Consider the following 18076-nt stretch of genomic DNA (forward strand, 5'->3'; position numbering starts at 1 on the left):
CTCCCAAAAGTTTTGGCTGCCTACGCCACTGCCGTCCAGGGTATTTTTTTCTCCACAATAGTGACTGACATGGTTTCCTTTGCACAAATTTCAATTTTAAATATTTTTACTGGATATTCTTACATTATCTACAGCATTAAAACGAAAGATGTCACCTTATTTAGAGCCAATAAGATTTTTATAAATACACTAATGAGAACATTTTCATGCTGTCAGAAAATTAGGTAATTTGTTTGGCACCGTACCAAACTTATTTCCGACGAAAATCATATGTTTATTCATGCAAAATATTTCCATGGAAACAGTATGCACTGGGAAATTCCCTGATTAAGACAAGAACCAAACTTAAGAAAAATTCCTTAGTTTTTCTATTCTTTACACTATGGAAACCGAAGTTAAAGCTAAAAGACGCCATGGCACTAAAAGCAACAAGAAAAAGCGAGAAAGTGAGTTCAGTGAAATTCAGATTGTAAAATATTTCAGCCTTTTTTACCGCAGAACGAAAAAAGGGAGAACCAAATCTAGTAAAACCAACAGAACATGTTAAGAAAAACAATCGGCCAAACTACTTCATAGGAACACGCTTTTGTAACCCAGAAATTGTAGGTAAATGATCTTCTGAGTCATAGTCTATGACTCTATAGTACAAATAGTTGCTTATACTGAATACACCTAATTAATTTTATTTAGTGACATTGTTTTAAGGTTAGTTGAAATTTCATGGGTCCAACTACAATTATGTTTAATAAACTTCAGGAAAAATACTCGCGGTACAGGAACATGTAAAATCACAACTACACTTTTTAGCAAAAGCATGTGTGCCAATTGAAACTACTCATGTAACTTTGGCTGTTATGCATTTGGAGGATGATTGTGCAGTAGAAAAGTAAGAAGATTGTTTCTTCCTATAGTAACTACCACAATATGTTTTAATATTTAGGGCAAAATTATGTCTTAAAATGCTTATCACACATAAATCATTGCAAAAATAATTTGATAAACACCTCTTAATTTGGCAGTTATTTGTTGTAGAGCCAGTACAATCCTGCAAGAATGTAAACACAAAATATCCAATCAATTGGAAAATACAGATTTTGAAGTCAAAGTAAAGGATCTAGGACACTTCAGACATCAAGTTTTGTTTGCCAAACTCGAGGAAGATGACAACTTTCAGAAATTAGTAGAAGTTGCACGTACATACGAATTTGTGTGTGTAGCATGTATCTCTGAAAATTGTACAACTGTGTAACAACTAAAACTGAGTTGACATTTTGTGTATTTTTGCTGGTTTGAAAGGTTTTTATCTCCATTTTTTATTATCCAGAATTACTGCAAAGTGAATTTCAAGGTTTTGTTCGGGAACGAGATAATTTCCAACCACACCTGACAATACTTAAACTATCAAAGATGAGGCACACTGGAAAAAATAAAGTAAGATTTCAGCAAACATATTAAAAAAAGAAAGTATCTTAGAATGGTTTCAAATGGATTATTATTTGATGGCATCAAGTTTAACTGATACTGATTTCCAGATAAAGAAAATCGACTCTGGTCTATACAGAAACTTTGCCAAGCTACATTTTGGAAAACAATCCATTCAAAGCATTGAATTACTTTCGATGGTGAAGAAAAAACAACCAGATGGGTATTACTTCAGTGAGTCAGGAATCTCCATTGGTAAGCTGGACATTTTCACAATATAGAATGCATAGCATTACCCATTGTGAAGGTGTGCTGTTAAGAATATATATGTTTTAATTGGATGGATTGTACTGTAAGTCACAAAAAGACAACAACTTCACTAAATACGGGAAATAAATAACTTCTTTCTGGGACAATCCCAAATAGCACTGAAACTCAAATATCAAATGATGAAATACTGTATCCAGTACTCAAGTAGAGTAAAAAAGCCAAAACACTGTTGTTCTTGGCTCAAGTCTCTTATACCAGATAAACCTAATTTTTGAAAACAATTTAATTTCAGGGGAAAATTCAAGTTCAAACAGTACTTGGTCCATAGATGATTGGGCTGAAAGTGTGGCTGTATGTTGCATTACAACAGCACTGATGACCCATGAATACAACAACCAATCAAATCTTAATGCATTATTTGCTGATAACCTTGCTACTAATATTATTAACAGTTGTCTGGCAAGCACCACAAGTACGTTCAAACTTGATACTTAGAAGTGTGTATTTTTTTCTATTTTGTATGACATCTGCTATCTTGGTGTTATAAGACATTAAGAAAAGTTTTGTGAACACTCTTTTGCATGAACTAGCTAAAGTCAAGTCAAAACCACCAAAACCGCATTAGAAAATGAACATATGTAAACAACACCAAATTCAATGTCAAAAAAACAGCCAAGTTTGGTGAGAAAACCACTCCACTTTATAAAACTGTGTTAAGTAGCCTTTAGGTGGCGCACACAACTCACCACCCAAAACAGTAGCAGAAGCTAGAAAGGCAAAGTGGCAACAAAGCGAACAAAACTTTACACGTGACAAGCTGTCACCATGGCCGGTATTCGTGTTTATCCCAAAGTTCAACCCGGTGCAACCGTGCATTCAAGTTGCGTACCGATGCTTTAAAGGCAATTGGTTACTTTGGTCGGCTCAGGAAATCCTGACACGTCGTGCCTATTGATATATTTGACAGACCTACCCGAACTCCCATGACTTGTGTACTGTTTGGGTGGGTGGGATATTACGTATCGAACCAAGTCTGTAAGACGTGTTAGGTGATCTTGTTGTTGCCTATTTTTGCGGTATGAAGTCATTGCATTTGGTAGGTTTTATTTTCGTGCTGTGCGACTGGGTAGGTGCCAGACAAAAGATCTAAATATGAAATGCACCTATTTTTGTAACCCTTTTTGCACGCAATATGCATTTTTGCTTGGTCTCGTGTGTAAGTCGGTGAACTTTAATGACTGTGGGATTCAATCACAATCAAAATCAAGACAACGGAAATGACAAAGCATTGCCTTTGTCTCAAAATCTGTCACCACGATTTTTAAAATATTATATCGGCCTATGTTTTTGCAATTGCAAAATCTTTGAGGCATAATAAGTTCAGAAGAAATACGGCTTCGGCTCTTTGGGCATTATTAGTAACAAAATTTGAAGTAGTTACAGCCAAATAGTACGTAATAAACGTTTCGCATTATTTAAATTCCCTTTTTTTAATTTTCCCTTCCTTAAATAAGTTTAATCCATCTGTTCGGTTCAACCCATTATTTTAAGTTTACATTCAAAACACCACTTAAAATTTACTGGTCTGCAAGCTTCAAAAGGTAAGAACCACTGTTCTACCATATTTATATTGTATATTTTTGACTTTTTTAAAAAACATTACGTCATTCGTGCTTGAGATTTTTAGATACGTATATACATTTCGCCTTTACAGCATTATCAGTATCTGACTTAATGTTATTCATTAACTTATATCAATTGACATATATTATAGTCTTCTACCATCAAGCAATTAGGTGGGAGATTGTAGTTTAAAGTACCATATATTTTTGGTTTGATTTGTGACAAATAAATGAAAAAAATTTAAGAAAATGTTGAACATAGGTGCCGCTGGAATGGAAGAAAAACTGCAGAAGTTTCGAGAAACAATCCGAAGCCAAGACGTTTCCAAGAGAATCGAGCAGGAAATCGACTTACAGCCTCCAGACGTTTAAAAAGCTCCCTGTTGCCACATTGCGGATAGTAATAGTCTAGTTCGAGTGTAGTATGTGGTCAATTCCCCACAGATTTCATCGACTGGTAGAAGGCTGCGGTTGAAACAAACTATCATTGAAGGAGACTTCGTTTTTGCATGACAAAACACATTTTGGATTTGAAGTCGGTATTACACAAATTAGATCCTTTTTAACTTTGACTAATTATATCCCGTGTCGTAGTGCCTAGGTTCGATTGTTTCCATTTCATACATTAAGCGTATAATTAAAACAAACGTAATGTCCACAAAAGGCGTTCCATATAACTAACTAAATGTTGCACAAGCGAGCTTTTTCTAAATGCCAACTTTACGTAAATGCCTTACTAATATTTATATGGTTAAATATATAAGTTATAAGGCAAATACATCGTATTATTTGTAATGATAAGAACTTCAAGTCATAGTGATAAAAAATTTAAGTCATAACCCCCAGTGCTGTCGCTTTGTTATGGTGTAGTTATCAAACAACCTAAACGTATTGTCACGGTCATTACGTTAGATGTTTGTCATGTGGTAAATTTTCCATTGTGCCAAATGTTTGCTATTGGCGGGCACCAATTTAAATGTGTTTCCTGTGTGGTAGTGCGTGTTAGGCTACTTTGCTCGATATGGTTACACATTTAAGGCCTTTCGTTTGTCAAACGTTAAGGGAAAAAAACAGCTGTGGCAATGTAGGCCACGTTGGATTTCATTTCGATTCTACACATACCTTACAGATAACTAGTGATCGCAAAAGTAGCGTAATTACAAATCAAGGTAATTGTAAATTGGTTTACGAATCTTCGAATAAAACAACAACCAAGTAAAAGCTAAAAAAGTGCTAGTTTGTAGACTTTCAGAATAGAAATGTCCTTACTGGGACAAACGTACATCAGCGTTTAACAACATTTTAATGTTTGCCTTCAAAGCTGTTAAGTACCAACTACAAAGCTTCAATAATAAAAGTCGTCGCGCCGTAAAATTTGTCATCACCATTTCTGAAGCGTTTGATGGTAAAGTTTTACAACAAGTTTAGTGGAAAATTCAAGCCTTCAGCTGCACATTGTCGAAAGGTTTTGCGGAATAACACCAATTCAGTTGTTCTGATTTCTTTTTAAAGTTAAGGACAAATTCGGAATTTAAGGTTGTGTTTTCGAAGTCATATTTGTCTGTTGTAAGTTAAATTTGTTTCTTGAAAGTGGTTCATTGTAAGATTGTTGTATCAACTTCGTTAACAATGGACCCTGCTGCGCAACGAGACCAAATGATTCAATTCGTTTTTCAAAACATCAAATCAAAAATGCACGACAGTAAGTAAATTTATGTAACCATTTTGAATGTTGTGTTGGTAATGTGGTAATAAAAGGAACTGATTTGTTTGTTAATCTGCATATTTTGTTGGTTTATGATCATTTTGGTGTTGAAACGGACTCCTATGTTACAATTTCGTGCGAAATATATGAATTGAGTGTCATTAACATTTGTTACCTCAAAGGTTTTTGTAGCGATATTACTAGTGGTAATTTGACTTCCCGAACAGTATGTTATGTTTAGTCCAACTAATGAACGGTGGTCAAAAGTCAAGTAAGTTATAAATTACTTTACAGAGGTGACAACGTGGAATACAAACATGATGATTGCCATCTCGGTTTTATTGGTGCTTGGATTTGCATTGTCTGTGTGAGTATAATAAATACACGAATTTCAAATACACAATAGAAGTCGAAATTACGTAAAATTGACCAAAATTTAACAAATTCCGCTGGATGGTAAATTGACGCGGGAAAAACAAGTTCGTTTTTTACTTTGATTTTCAACATCTGCAGGTGTATTTTGGTTTGACGTATTAGAATTGGTTTGAGTTTTCGAGTGTTGGTTCACGGTTTAAATTTGTAAAGTAAATATTTTATTTTATTACCAATAGCGGACTAAAACATATGCCAAATAAATATGCGTTTTTTTTATCAGATTGTTTGAAAGGAAACAAAGGCGAGAGATGGAAGCTCGACTAAAAAAGGAAAATGAAATAAAGCTGGATGTAGATGAATCCTTAGCGTAACGTGTCATTTTGTTTTACTACGCCATTTTTTGCTACTTCATTTTTGTGTATACTGTGGATATTTTAGTCAAACACGCACCCACGTTAGGTTGTAATAAATATGCGCCGATGTATTTATTCTATGCGGTATAATCATTTTTTGCTGTAAGGTGAGTTTCGCAAATCTAATTACACCATTATTCGACAACTAATCAGTTTACAACCATATTTTTAAACAAAATAAATCAAGGCCACCAAACTTACAACAGAAGTTTACCGGAAAATTAATGCTTTAAAGTGAAAAAGATTTTTGATAATATTGGGTCACCTGTGTGATTTTCATTTATAGCCCCATAAAAAGCAATTACCAGCAGGAACGGTGAGGTCGGTGTTCGTTTAACGATTTTCGTTTATGGTTTTATGCTTACATGTGGGCTTTAGTAAGCATGAAAAGACTACCAGACAGGGTTGTTGAACTCTCTGTACGATTTTTTTGTTTGTTTAACGACATGTAATAATTTATTGTGCCTTTCTACAGAAAACTTTGTACCAACGACAGGTTTCGAAGTATAGGATTATAATCTAAAAAAATTAAAATGTTTTTTTTTGTGTGTGTGTAATTTATGTAGCCTACCGTGCAAACGCTAAAACAATTATCAATTTTCCGTTACTAATTGTTCTGTCGTTGAAATTACTGTGCGCTTATATTTAAGACTGGTGTTGGGTGTGGTAGAATAACTTTCGCATAAAAATTAACTTTGCAAATACAATAATTGGATCGTATATTTGCGAGAGTTACACAAACGAAGTCAAAAACAATGTGTCGCAAAAAAATGGCCAAAAACAACAGCAACATCAATCTTACAGTCCTACAGTGCCACAGTGGTATTATTGCCGGTGTATTGCTAGAATAGATGCCACAGTCGTTTGACCACGAATTCCTTAAACGACACTGTAACAAAGGTACAAAATTCACTAGATTATTGCGTAGAACGCCGGCGTCACTTGAATCTCTATCGATCTTGTGGTGAGTCCCCTGGTCGCAACGCTACCACTGCGGATTAAAGTGGTTTTACCCCACACGACTTACAATAGCTGATAATCAAATTCCAACAACGCTTTCGGGCTTTCGGCAATATTACAATGCTATTTTTCATTCGGATCAGCTTGTTTTGTTGAAACATTCAAATATTTAGGCGAAATATAACTTTATGGATTAATGGACAGTGCTTGTTAATCTGCTTTTGGTCTGGAAATGTGTTTTAATGTAAATATAAAAACAAATTGGTTTTGATAGTCGGTAGTTTACGCAAACACAAACTGATTGGAATTGAAAACCAAATTTTAAATGGGATTAAAACACATGCTTGTTGGTCTTAAAATGCCATTTTTTTACGAAAATAAGACATCTTTAACACAAAATAGCATGCACTACACTATTACAAAATTACTGTTTACACATGGCCTGTGTGGCGATAAACTTACATACATTACAGCAGGTTTGGTTGATTTTAGTGATGGGACGATACCAGGTTTTGAAGCGAGTACCGATACCGAGTACGAGTACCACATGTATATACCTTCGATACCGTATCGTATTCGATTACCGAGTACTTAAGTACAGTGTTGTACTTGGTTGTATATCACCTGCTAATTTATCTGCCATGGCCGCCGTACAGGCGTGTACACACACATGCCGAAAAAAGTAATCTCCATACGATAGCGAAAAAAATACGTATAACCTGGCGAAACTTTTTCCCAAATTTGTACTGTCCGAAGCATATATTGGCACAAAGTTTTCAGCGTTCTTATAGTGTAAATCGGCCTTCGGTACTCGCACGTTGGTATCGAAAACTGAGACAAAATATTTCGATACCGAGTACGAGTATCGATACCACTGAAATCGTTCGATACCATCGATACCGAGTACCGAGTACCGTCCCATCACTAGTTGATTTACCAGTTTTTTTAGCGTTTAATCCTAATCAAAGCCGATAAAATTCGAACACATGCTTAAAGGGTTTATATGCAAATGACAACTCATAATCAGTTTCTTACATGTCGGATACATTGATTTGCGTCTTGCTAAGGGCTTTGATGCGATTAGAATTGGGCTTGAACAAGACAAATGATTTTCCATTACTGAAAACATGTTCGCGCAAAAGATAATACGTTGATGATAAAAGGTTGATAACGGCCCAACATAGAAGTAAATTGCATGGGGTTTAAATGCATATTGGAATTCGATTTGAGCGTGGGAACAAAAACGTTTAGCTTTGTTGCGCGTTGTATAACATTTATCGAAGGCAATAGACATAGTAATACACAATCAAATAAAATACATTTATCCGATTTGTCATTAATATTGGGAAAGTAGGTATTTTAAGCCCTAAAAAGGTTGTGCATGTTTATTATTTTTAAAATATTTGGCCTGGTATTGAGAAAAGTGTATATGCAGTCTCGAAAATATATTTCGTAGTACATGGCCTATTTAAATCTATACCACATTTCGCAAAAGCGATAAAAATAAACACGTCTTAATCTTAATCTCATCATCGCTATACTAAGTACAATCAATTTCAATCGCAAGGTCTAATATACTTGCAAAAAAATTTTAATTTACAAATGTTATTTCACTTTCGTTTTTTTTTCTGGAAAGAAACTGTAAAATCAGACACTGCATACAAATTTATTTTTAACCAAGCAAAACATCAGAAAATTTTAATACAACGACGTCTGTAAGGAAAAAGTATTCTGAATTATGCAGAGACGAGAGTTAGAATCCCGAAAAATAAAACAATTTGATTAAGTAGCAACTGCTCTGCTACCTAAAGAATTGGCAGTGCTTTTTGTCACCAAGGCATCACAGAAGTTTGGCATTACAAAGTCAACGGTAAGAAGTAATTAACTTACCCTTTGTATACGGACATTTATAATTGATGAGTGCGTTAAGAGGTTGTATATATGCGTTACCACTTTAAGTACGCAAGTTATGTGTGTTACAGCCCGTGTGTGACGACCGAAATCGCGACCCTGGGAATCTAGACTTGCTTAAAACGTTGTCTTTATGCATCCATGCCGACGAGTCATCGGGTAACCGTAATTTCTGGGTAAAAATGGTTAAAAAGTAACAAAATCATTTGAGCACGAAAGTGTTTTTTTTTCTCTTCTGTTTCTGTGTCGTAGTGAAATTCAAGCCTTTTTTGTGTTGCAGGCTTATTTTTTTAATTTTGTGCCATACTGTACAGTGTATACCAGTGGCTCACAACCTTTTACGGATCGCATACCACCTGACGACTTTATCTATCGCTGCGAACCACCTAAACCCTGTACGGATGGGTACACCAATTAATAAGCCTATTCTTCTTGACTCGGCTCGCATATTTACGATACGAGCAAAGTCGGGAATTCTAAAAGAATGCCCAAGACACGAGTTTTGCCCAAAACCAGGACTAATTAGTTGGGTCAAGTTGCATTTAATGATCTGACTTGAATATGGTATAGCAGAAAACTACTCGGGTATACCACATTAAAAGCTCCGGCGTACCAATAATTGTAGACAGACCTCAGGTTGATAACCACTGGTGTGTACGAATAATATACGAAGCACTGTACGCCACAGTCTTGTCATTTTTTCCACATTTCATTAGAAATACCACAACGCTCCAATAATATTCGGATATGGGTAATTAATTTACAGCTTTTAATTGCACACCAAAAAATCGATGTCAATTATCGAAATAAAAATTGCCGTGGCGTCGTTTAAACAGCAATCAATTATTGCGTCATAATGGCATTTTTCCATCGAGGAATGAAGCGAATATGGTCGATTAGACCATGCGTAACGATCTATATCTTGCTAATGGAATTAAATATTACAGTCCAATGCGCTAGTGAATGCTACTGGGCTATCGTGACTGTTTTATTCAGGGTCATAATTAAAGGCGTGATACGGAGGCAAAGCTAGTACAACACACACGTGATTAGCTGTTAAAACAATGCACAAATTTATATTATCCTGATCAGAAAGTCCTGTTAACAAAGAGACTTGAACGATATCAAGGGAAAGAATGGTCTGGTCATAAAAGGCGAAGTTAAAAGTTTTTTTTACCAAGTAACGATTTCACTCATCTGAGATATACGCATCCCGGCAACATTGTTTTTAGTACATTAGCTCAGCGGCTCTCAAACTTTTTTTAATTTTTTATCATAACGGCCCCTTCGCAATGATTTCGAGCACTCGCAGTTCAAGTTAAATAAATTTTTAAACTGAAAATACCTTGACAAAATAAAACTGTGGAGTTACCTAATAAAAGTTTTCTTTTCGAAAGTATTCCTACAGCAAAATATACAGAATAAATTTATTGTAATTTCGTGGGATCACTTTGCGCGGGAATGTTTCAAGGGCAATTCATTGCGTTACAAACAAGAAATTGTGCGCGAACAAATGTCTCTTTTTGCTACTTTAAAATAGAGTAAAGGGCCACATTTTGTTAGAAGACTCATTCATTTGTCACTTTTTGCCTGTAAAGCTACAAGACTTAATGTTACATAAGATTGTAGAAATACTCCAAGCTCCTCGCGGTCCCTCTAAAATCGCTTTGCGGGCCCTTGAAGGACCGCGAACCCCAGTTTGAGAACCGTTGCATTAGCGGAAAATGATAGTACAAAAAAATGTTGTGTGAAAACAGCCAGCCTAACAAATTATTGACCTTTCGTTCAAAAGTCTTTTACCCTATGGAACTTACAGAAACGTAAATATTACATTAATATCACCTTTTTGAAACTAACTAAATCTACTTATTAAATACTGACCAATTAAATGTTGCTGTCCATAATTTACTTTTTTCAACGCATAGAAAGAATTTTAAAATTTCAAGTGACTTTTTTTGCAAAATACAAAACTTAGTTTTTACTATTTTATCATTCAATATTAATTATCACTTATCAGTGTACTGAGAATTGGGAGGTCAAGCCTATAGAAACGTTTTAACAATCAGTCGAGCAAAACGAACAACAAATTAATCGTTAATCACATTCGCAATCCGGCTTTGGCATGAGAACACATTTGTTCCTGACGCAAGGCTTAATCATATTTTCTCTGTGCCATATGTTTAAGAGGCCATCGAAGCGACGAAGACAAAATGCAATTAAAATAATTTACAGCGGCCAAGCGCCCGTCCACCCGCACTAATGCCGTAATTCGAATTAAAGGGGTTTCGCTGTGCAAGGCGACGGCTTTTCGAGTGGTGTTACCAGGCATTAAGAAATTAAACGCCATTCGCTCTGTCGCACACAAGTCCGCGGTTTATTACGTTGCGATATGGCAGCGAGGGCAGCCTGTCAAAAAAGCTTGTGAGCGCAGTTAATCGCCTGCTGCCTTAAACTCCTCGCAATCGATTCCCTGGCAAGCAGTAGCGCGCGTAATTTGGTGATTAAACTATACATGCGGCTAACAAGGCGAGGTAAACGGTGACCGTCACTGTAGTTGCTTGGGCCAACAACACAAGCGCCATGTTGCATAAACGAGAGAACAGCAGCATTGCTGGTGCCAGTCTCTGCAGCACAGAGCAGTGGACAGTTACGCGGCGGAGGAAGGGGTTAAAACGGTTGTGGTACATTAGAAACAGGTATATGAGGTACATAGAAATAGCAGGCAATCCAAATCATAGATTTAATATGTTGTACTAGACTTGAAGTAAAACAATGCAAAAGAATTGGTAATTTGGTATTAAACATACTAAATGATCAGATTAAAATTAACTAAATATTGCAAGTATAAAGACGTGGAACCTAGAGCTTTAAGATATCCAAAGGGTTGTCAGTTGTCATTGCTGTTATTTAGTGTGGCTAATTTTGAACCGAGATTTAATTTAGTTTGCAATAGCAAAAATTTTGATCGTAAAACAGCAAATATTTCTCGATGCGAGATAATTTTTTTATTTCACATTTCCTGAAATCGAAAACTTGGCCATTGATTATGTGCAAACTGCAAAGCATGTACCAATTGCAGTTGTCTCTGTCTTATTAAGGTGTAGTGCGTGCGACCAGCTTGTAAGTCAACTTTAATTGAAGTGGATGTGAAAAGCGATGTTACCTTGTCAGGGCAAAGAGTCGTATTGGGCAGTGACTAATAATTCATGAGGATAATTTGCATTGAACAACCCAAAAGCAATCGACTTCTGACAGGTTAAAATTAACAACAATAACGCTTTCATTTACAGTTTTCATTGTGGACTTTGCTCTCCAGCGTGAGCGATGTTACACATAAATAATATAGAGATTATGATTTTCTCTACCTATTTAATTGTAACTTTGATTAAATGACTCTGCAAATCACCAAATTAGCACTGTGGACCTCTACTTTTTAGTATTTTTAACCGAGGATCCCTACAAAATTGGCCTATTTCACGTTTGAAAGCGCCAGTATAATCTTGTACAAAACCATGACTCGGCTGTTAACCAAACCAAATTATTAACAACGCATTTTTTTAATTTGTCGTAAAAAATAAATACGAATAATCCAAGATAAGTGTGCTAGTGACTCAGGACAGAAAGACGACCAATAACAAAAAATAGACAGCACAATTGTGGAACATGAATCTGGTCTAGATCATTAATCGCAATTTACAACGTATGTTTTTTCACATGTGTAGATTCAATTAGGACTGGTTTACCTACTGCACCTTGACTTTGATGTTTTCTGTTCGGCAGTGATTGGCTTAAGTTAGTTATTGTGTGTAGATTTGCCAGAGCCACGCTTTATCGCGAAGCCCCCAAAATGGATTCGAACGGCGCCGAGAAGACGTCGCCCCATTATGATGTAACAACGAAAAACGCGTCGCAGCCGAAACGTAGACTCTCAGATCCTTGCCAACAGATTCAGACTCCCAAGATGGACGCGCAGTATTATTATGAGAATGCCAAGAGTGGCAATGAAGAAAAGTTTACTTTACCTAGCGATGTATTTCACAACGCTGCTTTGATGCAAAGTCAATACGCAGCTATGATGTTTCACGCAAGAAATCACAAGATAAAGCACAACAGCTCTGAAACGAAACCAGGTTTATTTGTTCAACAGTACCCACAACCTGCTGTACGGGAAGTCTTGGGCGGGTATTTAGAGCAGATGTACTCGTCCTTGTACGGGTACAACTCGCATCAGATGACTAACTCAATTTTGCAGCACCATCAAAACACCGAGCAAGTCGCAGATGCTGGTTCAAGGCAGCAACGTGTTTCGAATGAACTGGCAAGCGTGAAACAACGCAACTTGACAGAGGATCAAGTAAGTTTCCAATCTGAAATTTCGCGGCATACACGCCACGATTCGATTGACAAGCAGGAAAACGATATACATGCAAAGGCCCAGGCTATTAAAACAGTAGACGCTGACAAACTTCTTGAAGTCGAAGCCAAAAATGGTGTCATAAAACAAGAAAGGTATGAGGATCACGAGCTCAGAAATCCACTTATTGTTGGAAATTCAAAACAAGAGGCTGTACACCCGCTGGTACAGCTCAAGAGCAATGATAATCAGACCAAACCGTTGGCACCATCGACAACCAGCTCCGATGAAATATCACCTTTTACGCTGGCTGCGTCGGCAGACGGTAAACCTGCTAAGGAAGGATTCTTTTTGCCGTTTGGCCAAACCAGGGTTGAGTCTAAATACTCAGGGGATTTGAAACTTTCTGCCGGACTGCAAAGTAGCGATGGGAAACGTGGAGCGATGGAGGCAACATCTGGGGAGGCGGAAGAGCATCGTCGAAAAAAATTGCGCATTGACAGTAAAGGCGACGAAACATCGCCGCGCAGGCCCAAAACAACACAAGAAAGAAAAGTATCAGATCCAGAATTTCCCGTTAAAACCGCAATTGACAACAAAGGAATTGATAACTTGGAGCACGAAGTTCTACTCGCTGCTCTGTTGCAGAACAACCCGACGACGGCTTTGGATCCAAGCGCCGCCGCAACCATCCAGCAAATATACGCAAAGGCTCTGGAAAATAGCGGTTTGCCTAATCCAATTAAATGGATGTTTCCACCCGCCATGATGATGCTACAGCAACAAAACGAGCGACCAATGACGCCACCTGAGCGTTACCTTGACAACGATGATGACGTTTTCAGCAGTGATGACGAAATCGACGTTTCCAACGACACTCTGGGCCCGCGGGAGGCCACAAAGGCGCCGGTTTTTAAGCCCAACGCCTCAAGCAAAGGCGACAACAATAGCAACAACAATATACTTGCCATGTATTCCCTTTTATCAAAACAAGGAAAGCGAATGAGCACAGATGAAGGTCAAGACGCATTCATGAATCGCTACTTAAGTGAATCTGAAAATACGAAACCCACTACAAATCATTTTACGCCTAAAAAAGCTTTTACGCAAGGTAAAATGGTCAATCGATACTTACATAAGCGAGATAACGATTGCAAGTAAATTGTCATAACGGCAGGCGGTTATGCCATTGCTTTATTGTTAACATCGATTTGTTTTTTTCCGGTAGCACAATCAGTCCGAACCAATGGTCAGCAAACTGTCAATTACAGACTCCAAACGAGTCAACGAAATGACGAGGCATTTGACTGTCCATCTGCAGGTCAGTGTGTCAAATAAAAGACAAAAAGGCTAAAAATAAAAATTAATTTCTTAATGCCCAACGATGTTTTGTAAACACCGTGTGAAATTAAGAAACAATAATTGAATTTTTATTTGTTTGTATAATTATCTCTTGTTAACATTACTTAATTTTGTGAGCAATGCAAAGAACCCAAGTTTCAATTCCAGAAAAGTCTCCAAACCTGTCGGATTCTGACAACAAAAAGAAATTGCGTAGAAACCGAACGACATTCACGACCTTTCAGCTACACGAACTTGAACGAGCATTCGAGAGATCACATTATCCGGACGTGTACAGTCGCGAAGAGTTGGCGACTAAAATCAACTTGCCTGAAGTCAGAGTTCAGGTACGAAAATCAAGTTTTCAAAAAATAAAAATGTTTTGGAACCATTGTTTAAAAGTTGTGCAGTGTTTGAGTCGAAAATAATTGAAGTTAAAAAAATATTTAAATCTGGTTTGCTCATGATAGTGACATATGGTTCAAGTAAGAGGCATATACTAACTACCAATAAACCGCTTAACGCTAATTTATTGAATAACCTTAATCTGTTAAACGATTATAACACACTAAGACAAAGGAGTATTAATGGGTTTGGCGAGTAATTTCCAACAATGCGATAAACTTTTAAGCCTTCGTTGCTTCGTTACAAGAAACAACATCAAGCAAATTTTCACCAAATAAAAAATAAGTTTCGGTCTTTTCTAAAAGGTGGCAGCGTTAATGCGTTGGTTTTCAGCCAACATAACACATGCTTTGTCCCCAATAACAAAGCTAAATTTTAGTAGAAAAGATTTACCACCGTAAACCAAGAATTTGCCTAAGCTTGTATTGGGACAAAGCAACAAAAATTACAACATAACACTAATGAATTGGCAATCACTTGACACGATATAATTGACTGCAGACTTTGCCCAATCACCAAGCGGGCAATTTCTCACTCAGCGATGACAACAAGGCCGTAATTTGAAATGCATAATTAACGACGGGTTGTAAAAATCAGCCATCTGCAAGTCACGGCCATTGCTGGGTGGAATTGTCGCGACCCAATGTTGCTAAACTACGTATGGATAATTCATGACAAATAATAAACCGGAAAAAAGATCCCTAGGGCAGGTAATTAAACGCAGGTGCTTTTTCGCAACTTCTTCCACCAGCTAATGCTACAAACGCTTATCATTAATTCATTTTGTGGTCTGTCGTCGTGCAATCATAGAGGAGCCCGATTTAATCGGGGTGAACAGTTAAGAAGAGGTGCCAAAAAGCGAGACCACAAGCGTTCCAGTCTGTAAACTTGTAAATGGCGAAGAGATACACCCTGACAGAAAGGGAAGGGTTTATTCTAGAAACAACTGGGAAGAGTTTGAATAATGAATTACCGTCACCTGTCAAGACTTCAATCAGATTTTTGCATCTTGATTTCTTGCAGATGGTACAGATTACGACATAAAGTGTATCCAATACGTTTAGCTATCACCTCTTCTTATCAGTGGTGACCTTTTCAGCACAAACACAATCATTTTTACACTGACTGATAGATTTTCTGTTTAGATCAAATTTCCATTTTCCTAAATCGGCAACAGTTCTTACGCAGGGTCATACCTTACGAGGTAAAAAGTGGTTTTACATTTAGAACGTCCGCGATCTAATTAGACGATGTAATTGTCACAAAGAAAACGTTTCGCTACTGCAGACTTGTGTTACGCAGTTCTTTGTATAGTGGGATTAGTTTTCCCGTCACAAATACCTTTACTGTCTGAAAGTTGACTTGGGAGTTGGGCCATCATCTTAAAGACATTACTTTCTTACCGTGCAGGTTTGGTTCCAGAATCGGCGAGCAAAATGGCGACGGCAAGAAAAAGTCGAGGCGTCCAACCACGAAAGAGAGCTTGAAAATTGTAGCCATTCCACCGCTCTTGGTAAGAGAGTCTAAAAATGACTTATAGAGAAAACGTCCTTTACAATAGTGAAACACATTTTCCAGCTTTTTGTCGCTTTGACTGATCGCCCTTAAAACGTATTATTTAATTACAGGGCCGACCGTCTCAGGCAAGTTTACCACAAAGCCAACCCCAACCGAGCATTTCACTCAGAGTGATCAAACACCAAGAAGCCCGATGTCGCCCCCTACCGGACAACATTTAAGCAAATTTCCAAACCCATCCAGTGCATTCTCCATTCCATTTTTATCGGGAATGTTTTCGAGTTCCCGTGAGTCGATGTTCACTGCGCCAAACGCTGGGGTTCTAAAAAACGCTCTTACCGAATCTTTAGCGCCACAAGGCGGTAACTTTTTTACAAAGTTGTCGCCTCCATTCGGCGCTCATGACTTAGATTCAAAGTATGCCTTGCCGCTGCAACTTTTGTGCGCATCCCAAGCAAAAGAAGGAAGGTCACTTTATGAGTCACAACTTTTTGATTGCCGAAAAGAAGACAAAGAACGGTCCCTGTCTCGACAAACCATGTCTCCAGAAAGAAGTCCCGAAGGAAACAAACCCTACCCGTCAAGCTTTGAGCAAAACGAAAAAGTTGCCCTGATGTCTCGAGAGTAATCGTGTAAAGCAAAGACAAACTGTTTTTCGCGTAAAATCATTGTGAGCCTTTGTCTTTCATTTATTAGAAAATTTGGGACAAAATGGGCGCCGTTTTTCTTCTTAAATGCGTGTTTAACAATGATGCGGTTGGATGTTTCGGTGTTGTTCATACTTCAACGGCTAATTTTTCAATTTTTGTACATATTGAAGTTGTTTACCTAGTTCCTCTATATAGCATGATTTACTGTATTTTATGAAAATACAAAACAATGTTTTTTGTGCTGAAAATGTTTGTTGACAATAGAAATCATGCGAAAAATTACTGAAGTATCGCAAAGAGTATTTGTGCTTCAAAATTATGGGAAAAAATACAAATTTGGATCGCTCGGTGCATTGTTACCACCGCTTGGTGCAGCGTTCTATCACTTGTTGTACCTTTTTAATGCTTTTTGTACTGTTTCATCAATTGGTGCTGTTTTATATCCCTAAGTGCATATCTTTATATCGCTTGGTGGACCTTAACATTACTAGGTGTAGGCTAATAGTGTAGCCTACCAAGCGATCCAAGCTAGCCTGTATATTTTAGATGTAGGCTCTCCTATTAAATATAACATCCATTACCTTTAGTTCAAGTAATAACAGAATTACCTTGTTTGTTGTCATGAAACAATTTCGCAAGCATCCTTTAATCTCCAAGTTATTACCATAGTGATGAGAATCCAAACCAAACTACTCTCTCATTGTGGAAGGTCCACATCTACAGAAGTTAACAGTCGCAAAAAGTTGTGGTCAACGAATTTTACAATGATTGCTGCAACAACTAGACCTTTTAAAGATTAACCTAAAATGTTTGAGACAAATGTACTAATCAATAAAGTCTGTATAAAACAAACTGTTTTATATAGACTTTGTTATTCAGGGCATAAACAATGCACACATGTAAATCATATTAAATATTCGCCAATGCTTCCAAAGAATTTTCGACCGTTTTGTCACCGAAATGATTGTTGATGTCTCTTAAAACACAAGTATCTTTTGCCACCACTCTAAACTTTTCGGATATGCATAACTCTTAATCATATAATTTTGCAAAACAAAAGGACTTAGGGTCTACCAAAAATACACTGAGAAAAAGCGCGAAATACTGCTGGCGTCACAATGGATGGAAAA

The 18076-nt window shown here is 37.1% G+C and overlaps 2 protein-coding genes across 3 annotated transcripts; both read left to right on the forward strand.

The window, feature by feature from the left end:
* The first annotated feature begins 238 nt into the window (after positions 1-238).
* Positions 239-6514, forward strand: LOC145233807 (A-kinase anchor protein 7-like). 2 transcript variants are annotated; one of them, XR_013861182.1, is made up of 10 exons: positions 239-446; positions 499-606; positions 757-886; positions 1033-1193; positions 1325-1431; positions 1533-1677; positions 1985-2164; positions 3577-5016; positions 5314-5386; positions 5675-6514. XR_013861182.1 is itself a non-coding variant. In XM_080098595.1 (8 exons), the coding sequence occupies exons 1-8, from the start codon at positions 383-385 to the stop codon at positions 3684-3686; spliced, it is 1005 nt and encodes a 334-aa protein (XP_079954721.1). In that variant the 5' UTR covers positions 239-382; the 3' UTR covers positions 3687-5295. The 2 variants fall into 2 exon arrangements, 1 of the variants encoding a protein (XP_079954721.1); XM_080098595.1 differs by lacking the exons at positions 5314-5386; positions 5675-6514 and having other exon boundaries at positions 3577-5295.
* A 5773-nt stretch (positions 6515-12287) lies between these two features.
* LOC145233715 (uncharacterized) lies at positions 12288-17532 on the forward strand. The gene is made up of 5 exons (XM_080098490.1): positions 12288-14143; positions 14261-14353; positions 14542-14720; positions 16189-16291; positions 16407-17532. Exons 1-5 carry the CDS (start codon positions 12526-12528, stop codon positions 16922-16924), a joined length of 2511 nt encoding a protein of 836 aa, XP_079954616.1. The 5' UTR covers positions 12288-12525; the 3' UTR covers positions 16925-17532.
* Positions 17533-18076: the final 544 nt, after the last annotated feature.

Source organism: Phallusia mammillata, chromosome 6 (assembly GCF_965637545.1).
Source record: "Phallusia mammillata chromosome 6, kaPhaMamm4.hap1.1, whole genome shotgun sequence".
In the NCBI taxonomy this organism is placed as follows: Eukaryota; Metazoa; Chordata; class Ascidiacea; order Phlebobranchia; family Ascidiidae; genus Phallusia; species Phallusia mammillata.

Bases quoted from the DNA above. Each gene is read 5' to 3' on its own strand.
- LOC145233715 (XM_080098490.1), top strand. From the start codon at position 12,526: ATGGATTCGAACGGCGCCGAGAAGACGTCGCCCCATTATGATGTAACA. The intron at 14,144-14,260 runs GTAAAATGGTCA...TTTTTCCGGTAG, and splicing joins TAAAAAAGCTTTTACGCAAG to CACAATCAGTCCGAACCAAT. The intron at 14,721-16,188 runs GTACGAAAATCA...CTTACCGTGCAG, and splicing joins TGCCTGAAGTCAGAGTTCAG to GTTTGGTTCCAGAATCGGCG.
- LOC145233807 (XM_080098595.1), top strand. From the start codon at position 383: ATGGAAACCGAAGTTAAAGCTAAAAGACGCCATGGCACTAAAAGCAAC. The intron at 1,432-1,532 runs GTAAGATTTCAG...ACTGATTTCCAG, and splicing joins GGCACACTGGAAAAAATAAA to ATAAAGAAAATCGACTCTGG. The intron at 1,678-1,984 runs GTAAGCTGGACA...ATTTAATTTCAG, and splicing joins TGAGTCAGGAATCTCCATTG to GGGAAAATTCAAGTTCAAAC.